The sequence below is a fragment of the Camelus ferus genome, chromosome 21 (genome assembly GCF_009834535.1).
Source record: "Camelus ferus isolate YT-003-E chromosome 21, BCGSAC_Cfer_1.0, whole genome shotgun sequence".
Lineage (NCBI taxonomy): Eukaryota > Metazoa > Chordata > Mammalia > Artiodactyla > Camelidae > Camelus > Camelus ferus.
Genome location: NC_045716.1, coordinates 11,034,510 through 11,046,936, shown reverse-complemented (window position 1 = coordinate 11,046,936; position 12,427 = coordinate 11,034,510). Strand labels below are relative to the sequence as shown.

The window sequence follows — 12,427 nt, the reverse complement described above, 5'->3', positions numbered from 1 at the left end:
GAATCCAGCATGGATTGACATGGTGTCAAAAATATACCAGCGCAGAGGTGTGTAGCAGTTTTTAAGATAAGCAACAGTAAGAATAATTTTGAAGAGTGGCAGGTACATAAGGAAAGGAGCTAGGAAACTGGAGATTGAGAAGCCAGGGTTCTCATCACAACTCTGTCATTAATTAAATGTGTGACATCTGGAAAAATGACTTAGTTTTTAATTTTCTAATTTTAAGTTATGTAGTTTTTTATTCAGTTAGGCTTTAACCAATTTATTTTTTAATTTATATATTTATTTACATATTAATTTATATTTCCATGCCATTTTTAAAATATTCTATTATCCCTGGACAAACAAGGTAACAAGGTGGGAGGAAAGAGTATGGGGTACAGAAAGCTGATCAGTTCTTGACATTGAGCTAAACAGGTATTTTAAAAGTAGTAGGAAATGAACTTGCAGGCTTACAGACTGTATTTTTCCATAAGATCTTACTGAAATTCTTCCTCTGTTTTCAAGGGCAAGAAACTTAATTGAATCATTTGCAAATGGGAATATCAATTTGTTTTGGACTTATCTGTAGTGTCTTTGCTATATAAGGGTGTAAAACCAAGACTGCCTGACTCATGTCACAAGGTTGGGTAGGAAATGAAAAACTGATGATTCTCATGTTCGGGGTGGGGCTGTATTTGCAGCACTTTGATACTGATGTGGCAAGCAGCCGGTTCTGAGTCAAGTGTGGCCCCTCACGTACTGAAGACAATCTTGCTGATACTGAAAGGAAAGCCTGGGGAAATGCAGGAAAGAATAACGGAAAGAAAACGTTTCTCTCTCGACATTACTAACATGATGCCTGTGGCGGTAAATAATCCAATGAGTGTTTCCTTTTTCTCATATTATTTTCTTAATCATGAAAATCCCTACCTCCCCACAGACACAGTCATACTTCCTTCACACAGTCTGGCTCTCATTCATTCATTCATTCAACACATATTTATTGAATGCCTGCTATGAGCCACATGTCGATCATGAAGCTTATATTCTGTTAAGAGACACAGACAATGAACCAAAAAAAGGTGTCATATGTCAGATGATATAAAGCTTAGAAGAGATATAAAGTGGTGTGGGGGAATGAAAGTGACGGGGAGAGTTTAGGTAAATTGGTCAGAGCCGATCTCTGCTGCAGTGACACCTAATCAGAGACCTGAATGAGGTGCGGGAGTGATCCTTGCAGATATCTGGGCAAGAGAGTTGTAGACAGAGGGAAGGGCAACAGCCATGTAGTGATGGGAGCCTGCCTAGTATGTCAGTGAATGCAAGGAGACCAAAACATGTGAAGAGAACTGAGCAAGGGTGAAAGTATAGGAGATCATATTGGAGAGGTCGCTACCAGTCAGATCACACAGACTTCACAGGCGTGTGAAGACCTGATCTCATTTGTGTCCATCATTATATATCTCCCAAGAGCCAAAATCGCCACTCCTGGAGTAAATTCAAGTCTCAGAGAAATATAAAAGAAAAAAGTGGATAATGCTCTACAAATGTGAACTGGTGGGATGTGATGTGTTTCTCTGATGTAGTGGGTACTGCAGTGGTCAGTGGGCCAAACAATGTCAGTGATCTGGCCTGCCCCTCCTTAAATATCTCACTGCCCTGGACTGCTGAAGCATGAGGAGGACCTGGGTTATTGGTAATACTATTCTTTGTGGCCTCATATGAAGGGAGCCTTGGGTGGTGTGCCCTCCTTGGGACTCAGTCATTTGGCAGCCAGGGCTGTAGATTGTGCTTTGGGAGCCAATTGCCATAGAATGCTTGGTACAGCTCCTGTTTCAAAATGGACTTAGTAACTGTTGCTGAATGAATGAATGCACCTGCATACTTCAGGCTTCCTTCAAGGAGGTTGGGAGAGAGGTTGCAGAGTCCCTCCCTTCCCACCCTTCTCACTAATGCTGACTGTGTTTAAAGGGAAATGGCTGCATTCTTGACTCCTTTTTCCTTCCCTTCCAGGCATCCCAGGCCCTGTGCACATTGCTGCCTGTTGGTTGTTACAAGAAAGCAGTGGCCCAGTTTTTCCCCCAGCTTTTGATGGCCCTCATGCTTCAACTCTTTTACAGCAGCAACCTGAGACTGTTGACAGAGGACAGGCCTTTGTGAGATAGTAGTGGTTATGTCAGACTGAATAAGAAATGTACTTCTAGCTGTCAAATTGTTCTACTCTTTTGGGTTCATGTAGAAATCTTTATACTCCCATATGCAGTATATTCATTTATTATAGTTTTCTCTCCTCTGAAGGGTAGATGCCTTCAGAAAAGTGACTTTCCTAAGTACCTAGAAGTTAGCCAGGACCTTCTGAGTGAGTGGGTAATGTATAACAGAACTACTTTCACAGAACACAGTTTATCCCTACCTTAAAGGGAGGCCACTACACAGAGAGAGAGCAGGGAGGAGTAGTAGGTCCAAAGCTAGACACATTCTAGCTCTGCCATTTACTCTGATAGTGATCTCTCAGGGTAATTTATGTGTAAGATAAAATAATGTGCACAAATGTGCTTTGTGAACTGTAAAGTCGTTTCGTGGTTGTGGTATAATGTGTGGTACCATACAGTCATTCTGTCCACATAGGCAAAGTTCAGCTCTTCTCTTTTACCTGAGAGTACAGTTAGCTTTGCTGCTCTCCAGGAAAATCTGGACCCAACTGTCTGCCGTCTGCCCTTGGCTGATGTGGATTTCTAGGCCAGGCAGAATTCTAAAACACAACCAGGCCCACTAAGATATTTAAGCCACTCTCTGTCTTTCAGGCAGACATACACCAAGTCATCCCAAGTCGATAAGAATGTATTCTATTCATTTAAAGCATCCAAGGAAGAGAATCAACAGGCACCCTTAGCAAGTTTTCACATCTTTTAACATCTTTTGCTAATAAGCTTCAGTAAGTTAATAAACTAATAAGCTGCCCTGTGCTTGTTCCTAGATTTTACACGCTGCAGTTTCAGTTTCACCCCACGTTACTGTACTGTACTGTCAGTCAGGAGAGATGAAGAGCACTTAGTAGTCTCTTTCCTTTGAAGCATCCCCTTTCCCAAAACCAGCCTCCTGCCCAACATAGAATGAAAAGGCAGGTCACGTGTATTTAGTTATGTAAAGGCCACTGACAGGTGGCAGGTGGCAGGTGATGACTGTGCTGTTCTTTGGGCCTTAGCTATGCCTGCGATGCCCTGAGAGTTCTGCTGAATTGTTCTGGACTACAACAGGTCAATACCGCTCTACAGAGAAAGAACTGCTGGAACCAGTTTTCCCAGGTGCTGTTTCACCATCACGGAGTCTACCTTGTTGCCAAGTAAGAACAGGGGCTCTGCATCGGGTTCTTGGTCTCTTTCCCAACTTCTCCATCTTCCTTCAGCTAAGCTATATGGGAACACAATAATATCCACTCCAACCTCCACGTCTTCCTTAATGATTTGAATTGCCACTTGACTTCTACTTCACTCATTTTGAGGGGTCTTTACTTCAGGGTAGTTCTTCCTTGCCCTGTCCTCTACCTAATGATATAGATACCAAGTGATCCTCCCTCAACAGAACAGAATTCTCCTTCAGACATGGAGAACCAGTGGTCAGTCTGCTTTTTCCTTCCTCTGCCATCAACTGATTCCTGCTCTGCAGGCATCAGACAGTATAGATGTGCTCCCACTTTAAAGATGTCTGATAAAAACCTGTGCTCAATGAGACAAATTTGGGAAAGTATAATAGAAGAGGACTTTTATTTTTCTCATACCAGAAAGGTTTTTTTTCTAGTTAGCTCATTAGTGAATAGCAAGCTTCTGATTATAAGAATCAGATTTTCTGATCAAGAATTAACATGGCCTTGACAACATAACAGACCATTTGAAATAGTGACTGACTCACAGAGTACAGCCTATGCGGTTTCTGGGTTTTCAGTGCTTTTAAAAATGACATTTTATTTGCACATAGATTTCAAGAACACATTATTTTGTAAAAGTGTAGTTATATGCACCCTGCAGATTAAGTCATTCTATCCTCAGTACCTTAGTACATTTGGATCTTCTTACTCAGAGTGTGAGCCACACACCAGCAGCAACAGCGTCACCTGGGAGTTAAACGTGCAGAACCTCATGGCCTGCTTCAGACCTACTGAGTCAGAATCTGCATTTTAGCAAGATCCCCAGGTGATCTGTATGCATATTAGAATTTGAGAAGTACTGGTTTAGAATACCAGCCTGGAGTCTTCAAATGCAATCTCTGTAACACCCTCCTTCCTAGTCCTGCCAATCTGATCCAGGCCAGCTTGTCAGGACAACTGTGAGCCTGGCCTGCCCGAGTGTGTTACAGAGAATGGCTCAGTGAATCAGGGCTCACCACCGCTTCTCCTGAGTAACCCAGGACAGCCCCCAACTCTCTCCTTCACCACATCATTCAAAGGAAGGATTTGGTCTAAAACCACAAAGGTGACCTGTGTGGCCACCTTGGATTGCCAAGGTATTTATTTTCTCACCCTTTGATCAGGCATCGAAGGGAGCTTACAGTAATAGAGGGCATTCTGTACTGTGACACAAGAGGTAAGAGAAAGGAAAGAGGAGTGATGTTAAGGAAAGAGATGTTATCAGGGATCCAAGTATATATAATTCCCTAGAGTCTATGTAGAATTCACAATGAGGCTGCAGTTGACCTTGGATTCAGGAATATTCAAGAATATCTTTCTTTGTATTTGGGTCATATAAAATATGAGGATGATGGTTCTCTCTTTTCTACAATTAGCATTTGCTGATGCAGAAAGTGGTTGGTTTTGTTGTTGTTGTTGCTAATTCAGTGCCTTCTTCTCCTTTACAGAACTCTCAGTGAATACAACTTTCCACAATTTCCAGAGACTTTGCACTATCTCTACAAGCTCTCTGTGGAAGGTCCTAGAAGGTCAGAAGACAGTGTCATCACAATAATATTCCTCACTGAAGTGAGTTTTATTGGAAGATTGTGAACAATCATGTTCTCATTCCTTTTCCTTATACAAACTTCAATCAACACTCTAACCCTTTATCTCTTTCTCCGAATATTGATTATCAAGAGTTAAGACAGTGACAGATATGTGAAGTTGAGGGGGTAAGGAGGAGGTGGATCTGGATTAAGAGAGAGTTGTCCCTTTCGACTGCTCCGGGAGTTGGCCTCTGCAGTTTTCTAGGGGTGTGGATTTGCACAAACTAGTTATTTTGTAGTACTAGTTTATATATCTCTGCATGCTTATTACAGTGTATAAGGGTAACTGAGTTGACTAAAGTTAGTAGGTAACACCTGAGATCTAAATGATACTTCAGACTGGGGAAAAAAAGGAATGGGCTAAATGGGTAAAATGAAAGTGTGGAACTATATTACTTTGTATATGAATATTACACCGTATCTGGGAATGTCACACCAGAGTCAAGCAAATTGAGGCAGTTCTTTTGCTTAAAAAAGGCATGTATAAAGTTTCATAAATTGAAATCATCTGAGTCAAATCTAATTTTTCTATATAAGTAATGTATAATAAGCAAGTATTGATCTAAGGCATGATGCCAAATATTTTCAAAAGTTTGACATGTTGTCAAACATCATAGCAAAACTGTTAATAAACTATAAAAGACATACCCATACACTATACTACATACTTCTAAAGCTTGCAGGATACAGGAATCAGTTTAACCAAACACTGCAGTAGCAAATCACCAATACTTTTCAAACTTGCTTAATCCATTTGAATCTCTCATTAATTTTATTATGTGACTCATTATTTTTATTGCACTGTCCTTCAAATTGGTCTAAATATGACATACTTAATCCCTCCAATAAAATGATACATTAGAAGGAATTTACAGACTACATAATATTTGATTAAGCATCATGAATGTGGCTGATGATGTTCAGTGAGACCTAGCTGTTTGCATCCTCATGAATGTAGTGCTTACTGCTATTGGAGATGGCATGCCTGTCCTGCCAAGAGCTCAGACATGACCACATTCTTCCACCACCTTCTCTAACTGGAACTTATGAGAAATTGTCAACTTTCTGGATCAACTGTGAGGTCCCTTGGCCTTCAGTTGTTCTGAGCACATAATCTATGTACTTTACCTTATTTAGGTCTTATCAGCCAGTGATACCTAAGGTAGTATTACCAATGCCTATGCCATTTTTTAAATATGTTACTTCTAGTTTTCTACTAATATAAACAGCAGTAGAGCTTACATCTTTGTGCCTAAATCTTCTTTCCTTTGGTATTTTAGATCATTTTCTTGTAAGAGGTTCTAAGAATCTGAGATAATAACTAAAGGGTATAAACTTTCTCAAGGCTAAGGATTTTTAATGTTAAACTGATATCTGGAAGATAGTGCCAATGAGTGCTCCCCACACAGCTCGTGGGTGTGCTCACCCCATGGCACTCTCGTCACCATGGACAACCTTTCCAATTTGAGAGGTAGACATGATGTCTTGTGGGTGATTTCATTTGTCCTTATTTTTTAAATTTTTAGAGAGGTTGAACATTTTTAAAATATTATTATTTATAAATTAAAGTTCTGTAATGTGAACAACCTGATCTCTCCTTTACCCATCTACCTGTTATGATCTTAGTGTTTTTCTCAATGAATTGTATGTTTCTCCCCGCCACCTTTCCCTCTCCCTCTCTCTCTCTCTCACACACACACACACTCACACAAAAATCTGTGACTATCAAGTGACATACACACACAGTGCCTTGTACATCCTTAGTGAGATGAATTGCATGAACAAAAAAATCTGTAAAGAAATATTTATTTTTCCTCAAGAGGTTTATTAATCTTATATGTTGATATCATAATTTTAAGACTATGGTATACATTATATAGCAGAAAGCAAGTAAGTAAATATAATAATGCTATTAGGCGCCAAGGTTTTCCAGGTAAGAAAAGAAAATATAAAAGTATAAAAAATTAACATAAACTCTATTATATTAAATTTGAATTGACTGTACCAATATTGTCAAATGAACTCACGACTAAAAAAATAGGACTTCCTAGCTGAAGTAAAGGCCACGAAGACACGATATTCCAATAGCAGTGCGTACACCTAGCACTCATTTCTAAAGGTTTCTACATACCATTGCTCACTGAGGCAAGAAACCTTGTTTCACTGAAGAAGTGGCTGAATTCAGGCGGCAAGGAAAATATGAGCCTGGGACATCTAATTTTTCCACAAGCAAAGAAGTGCTCAAAGGTAGATGACTCATTTCAAAAGGACACAAGAATCAACTCGAAGGGTCTACCTACTAGACAAATTTGAGCATCAAAAGAAATAGTAACTGCAAATAATTATAATATATTGGAAAAAATTTTTAAGGCACAAGGCCTTGGTAGTACTCAAAATTGTAGATCTGGAAAAGAGATAGAGAGACAGAGACAAAAAGATAGATGCCAGCCAATAAATGCAGAAGGAATGCTGGAAGTAGAAAACCACCATTTTGCAAGTCCCTAAGTAATAACTGAATGAAGAAAAAGACACCAATGAATTTTAAAACCACTAAGTGAAAGTTGTGGGAGAACAGAATATTCACATAGCACTAAATTTAGGTTAGTTACTAATTATAAAGGGAAATACGCCTTTACATTTTGATGTGTGGTGATCACTCAAAAAGAATTGAACTTGATCCTATTTGGCCATAACACATTGATAACTGTCTGCTATCATTCCTAATCTACTTCAATTATCCAATTTCCTTTGCCTCATGACTGGGACAAAGCCCAGGCATAAGTAATATAGAAATCAGAGCCTCAAAACATCCTGGTATGCATCCTTAGTTAAGAACCACTGACACACGCTTTTTTCCCTAAGCACAAGGCATTATATCTACTAATTTCACTGTTTTTCTGTTTCCCAATTCAATAATCTCTACTATTATCTTTATTATTTCCTCACCCCAATTTTCTTTAGCACTATTTCACTTTTTGCAATATTTTATTTTTCATAATTTCAGGAAACAATCAATTTGTTCATTTTTAACATTTCTTTTTAAGTAAAGTTACACATTAACTTCCAACTATAGTGTATCTATTTTATTATATAAATTTTTATTATTTTTATTGTTTTGTTGTACTCTTTATTGTATGTTTGATTTCCTCTGTGGTTTACAATTTCACCACAAATGGACAAGGATTCTCTTAAATTTCCAAGTGCTTATACACTTTCTCATTTTTTTCCATTTAAATTTTCTTCTTGGTGTCTTCTTTTATTATATATACCATGAGTTGTTTTTTAAGTGTTTTTAAATGTTTTGCTTTAGGGAAATTATTGATTTTTTTGAACTGGTAATAAATTTTTGTGCAAGTGCTTTGGAACTATGCTGTACCCCAGAAATTAACACAACATTGTAAACTGACTATAATTTTTAAAAAAAGAATGTATGTTCTCTCCTTCCCTCTCACTTTCTCTTGCTCTCACTCTTGCTCTCATTTTCTTGCTCTCCATTTTTCTCTGTACTTGAACTGTCTTAGTAATATTTTTAATTCTTCCATGAAATTGTTTTTTAATTAAACTCATTGTGTTTCTAAGAGATTTTTTTAAATATGTCTATTTTGCCTGCTAGTTATTCAATGAGTAAAAGGGTCATGATAATCACATCTTCATTTGGCATATTAACTGTTAAACACTAAAACTCCTTAACTTGGCCACCAGGTCCCGGGCCACCTGTCCTGCCTGCCCTCCCACCTCACCACCCTCCAGTCTATTTTCCCGTTCTGTCACTCTGGCCTCCTTCCAGGTGCTCAAACACACCCTTCTTCATCTACTCAGGGCCTTTGCCCATGGGTTCTGCTCCTTGGAGATGTGTTCTCCAAATACTCTATCTAGTTAATGACAGCTCTGCATCAAGTCCAAATCTAAGTATACTTTTTATTCTCAATGCAGTCTACACTACACAATCTAAATTCAGCACTCCTTTAAATGTTCTTGTGGTACCTTGTAGCTTTCCTTCCTAGTACTGATCACAGCTAGTAACTCTGTTCTCATGAGAGTAGTATATATACTATTGTGTAGATAGTGTCAGTGTACAGTATCATTCTCTCCAGCTACTCTGTAATCTCCTCAAGGACATGAATTGAGACCGTTTTGCTCACTACCGTGTCTCCATTTGCCAGTACAGTGCCTCACCCATAGTAGGCATCACCTCAGTGTATATAAATATTCACTGTCAAGGAACTAACCCACCTGACTGCAATCTGGGAGAAGGAGGTAATTTAAATTAGGTCACTCAGTTTCCAACAATGGAGAGAAAAACAAACCAAACTATAATAGGAATAGAAAAGAGTTTTATTCAAGCCCAACTGAGAACTATAACCCAGGAGACAGCCTCTCAGATAACTCTGAGGAACTGCTCTGGAGAAGCATGGTTTTCAGCACAGTTTTATATCTTGTCAGAATAAAGAATATCAAACAAGTCAGGAATGTATTCCTTCAAGGTTTAAAAAAAAAAACCAGATCAGCATATGCACAGCGAGTCAGTATGGACTTGGCACCTGGGAAGGGAGTCTTATCATCAAAGGAGGACCAGCGCTGGCGTCCCAGGAAGGGAGGCATTTAATCATTAATTTTAACACGGACATTCTTTACTTCTGGTCAGTGTACCCTTTTCTTTAATAATTAAAGCAGATGTACAATTCATGCTTGATAGGCCACAAACAGGCTATTTTAGTTAGCATAAAATTAGAGTTAAATCATAAACCAGGATGACTTCACCATAACTCCATATGTGAAAATTTCTTTCCTCATATGTATAAAACAAAGCATGTATTTCCTACTATATCTGATACTTCTCCTTCACTCTGTGAGCACAGAAGTACACGTAAAAATGCATGTTAAGTATTTAGTTTCAATGTGATGTGTATCCCTGCTTTACTGAAAATGTCTTGATTCTTATGACTGAAGCAGAAATAATGCTTGGCCATTACTCTGCCTATGAACCTAACTGTCTTCTTTTAGCTTCTCAACAACTTCTTCAAGGACCCATTCCCAGAGGAATTTTTGGTTCTCTTCAGAAACTGGGTCAATGACTCTGACCCCGCAGTTAGCAAACTGAGCCTTCAGAAAATTGCCAGCATGGCACCAGTTATCAATGAGGTATGCGTGTGTGTGATTTGTGTCTGCAGGCACCATGAAAGTCATAATCTGAGATTTGATATAGCTCAATATCCTTACTGACAAAACATTGGTATTTTTTAGTGTTTACATAGCTAAAACAACATCAAAGCCAGTTGTTTTATCAATAAGAAAACTGGGTTGAATGAAAGGGCTATGTTAAATCAACTTACTGACTTTATCACCTTATTTATAAGTTTTTCCCAGAAAATCATTCATTGCACTCAGAATTTATCAGCATTGCCTACCTGAATACTCTTGCTACAGTCTAAACCACACGTACACAAGTTGTTTTCCACTCCAACATACACACATGCATACATATTAATTCATTTCTCAGAGCAGTCGCTCAAGCCTCTTCTTCCTTTATACCACTTTTCTCCTTCACCCAATCACATTTTTCTTATTTTTCAATGATCAGCTGAAGTCAAATTTCACTGAATATTCTGCTCTCTAGCAGCCTCGTCCCTTTCAAAGCCACACCAACTATATATATAAGCAACTATATATAGAAGCACTTGCTTATATAATATTTTATATTAATGGTTCTCTACCTGTGACTCTTGAGCCAGCAGCATCAGAATCTCTTGGGAAACTTGTTAAAAATGCAAACTGTCAGGCCCTATCACAGGCCTAGGGAATCAGAAATCCTGGGGGTGGTGCCCACTAATCTGTGTTTTCAAAAGTCATCCATCCAAAACAAAAAGTAAAAAAAAAAAAAAAGTCATCCAGCTGATTCTAATACTATTTAAACTTGAGTCTGCTTATATATATATAGTTGGTGTGGCTCTGAAAGGGACGAGGCTCATTTCCCACTGAGTCATGTGAATACTTCTAGCCTTCCAGAAAGACTGAATCAAAGCATACTCCTATGTTTTGTAATTCTCTTGTAAATTCCAAAGTACCTTGTACAATGCTGATACTGTAGATGTTCCATAAATTATTACTGATTTAATAATAGATTTAATAATAAATCCTAGTATATCTATTAAGCATAGTTTCTGAAAGCTTAAAGCCTGTCACTGGGCACTCATTTTGCATTTAGAATCAAATGAGCCATGGTTTATTTGCTTTAGATAAGTCATACAAGTCAACAGTATGTACTGTACACACAGAGTTATTGACTGCCATGTCCAGTGCTCTTACCAACATGAATACCAACTGAAAGGCCTGTGTCAAGGTTATCTAGGAGAGTGAGAGCGAATAGCAGGGAGTGATCTGGATTGAGGTTTTAATACCTCTATTGGTAAAGTCTCAATTTTCCAGCCAGATACAAGTGGCATCTGGCTATTATTTTGGCAAATAGCATTTCTTTCTTTTATTTATTTATTTATTTCGAGTCTTTCTTTCTCTTCTTTGGTGTCTCCTTTTCATGTTTTAATTGTCTTATATTCTGTTTGTCTCTGATCTGCAATTGACACCCACGACCTGGCTCAGCAGCTCAGTGGTTTCCATGTCCAAACAGATTAGTCACGTAGTTTAGAGGTTTCACCGCCAGTGGTGTGTGCTGGTAAATGTTTAAACAATCAGCTCTCTGGAAATAAGACCAATTTCCCTGGTGTAAGTACTTACACCATGGCTGATTTCAAGCTACCAAAGGGACATCAGTAAACCCAGATTTGGGCAGAGATGCACAGTAGCACATCATTATCTAATACTTCTACCATACAGATACAATACATGTAAGTAACCTCAAGGGCATAAAAGAGCAAAATGTAGCAAAGGAAACAGTGATGAGTTTTGAATATTTATTACCATTGTTTTTATTTATTTCTATATTTATAAAATTTAATTTTTAATAGTGACTTTTTAAAAATAATCAGTTGCAAAATTTTTGACAGTTTGATAACTGACTCTTGTAAGCCAGCTCCAGCACACCACTGCATGCTGCCCAAACTCAGAGGTGGCCATGCCAAATGCTACCTCAAGTCTCCTTCCAGTTCCCAAATCCCATCATTTTCTTTCTTTTACACATAGATAGAAAATGTCAGCAGCTTATTATTATCCATCGTGGATGCCTTCCTTTCCAAAGACAAGACTGTTGTAATTCGGGCCTTCATCACCCTTCGAAGTCTTCTAGTCAGACTGGACAAGGTGACCTACTCCTCCCTGTGTGCCAGAATTGCTTCCAGCTACTGTCCTCTGATGGATCATGTGAGTTACACAGAAATGTGAGATCATTAGTTTTTATCATTCAACTGAAAGCCCCAGCTGAGGCAATGATATTATACCCCAAAATAAGTCAACAGAAGGCAGTCATTTTGTGCAGAGCCATCATTTCTTTTCCAGAGAT

General features: G+C 38.5%; 1 protein-coding gene across 1 annotated transcript in view; it reads left to right on the top strand.

Annotated features, from left to right (window-relative positions):
* Positions 1 to 12,427, top strand: part of MROH9 (maestro heat like repeat family member 9) — a 60,141-nt gene that overhangs the window by 34,521 nt on the left and 13,193 nt on the right. Inside the window, exons 11-16 of the mRNA XM_014555905.1 lie at positions 684 to 849; positions 1,996 to 2,138; positions 3,188 to 3,325; positions 4,834 to 4,954; positions 9,979 to 10,116; positions 12,112 to 12,288. Coding sequence (XP_014411391.1) covers positions 684 to 849; positions 1,996 to 2,138; positions 3,188 to 3,325; positions 4,834 to 4,954; positions 9,979 to 10,116; positions 12,112 to 12,288 — 883 coding nt within the window. The remainder of the gene's footprint in view (positions 1 to 683; positions 850 to 1,995; positions 2,139 to 3,187; positions 3,326 to 4,833; positions 4,955 to 9,978; positions 10,117 to 12,111; positions 12,289 to 12,427) is intronic.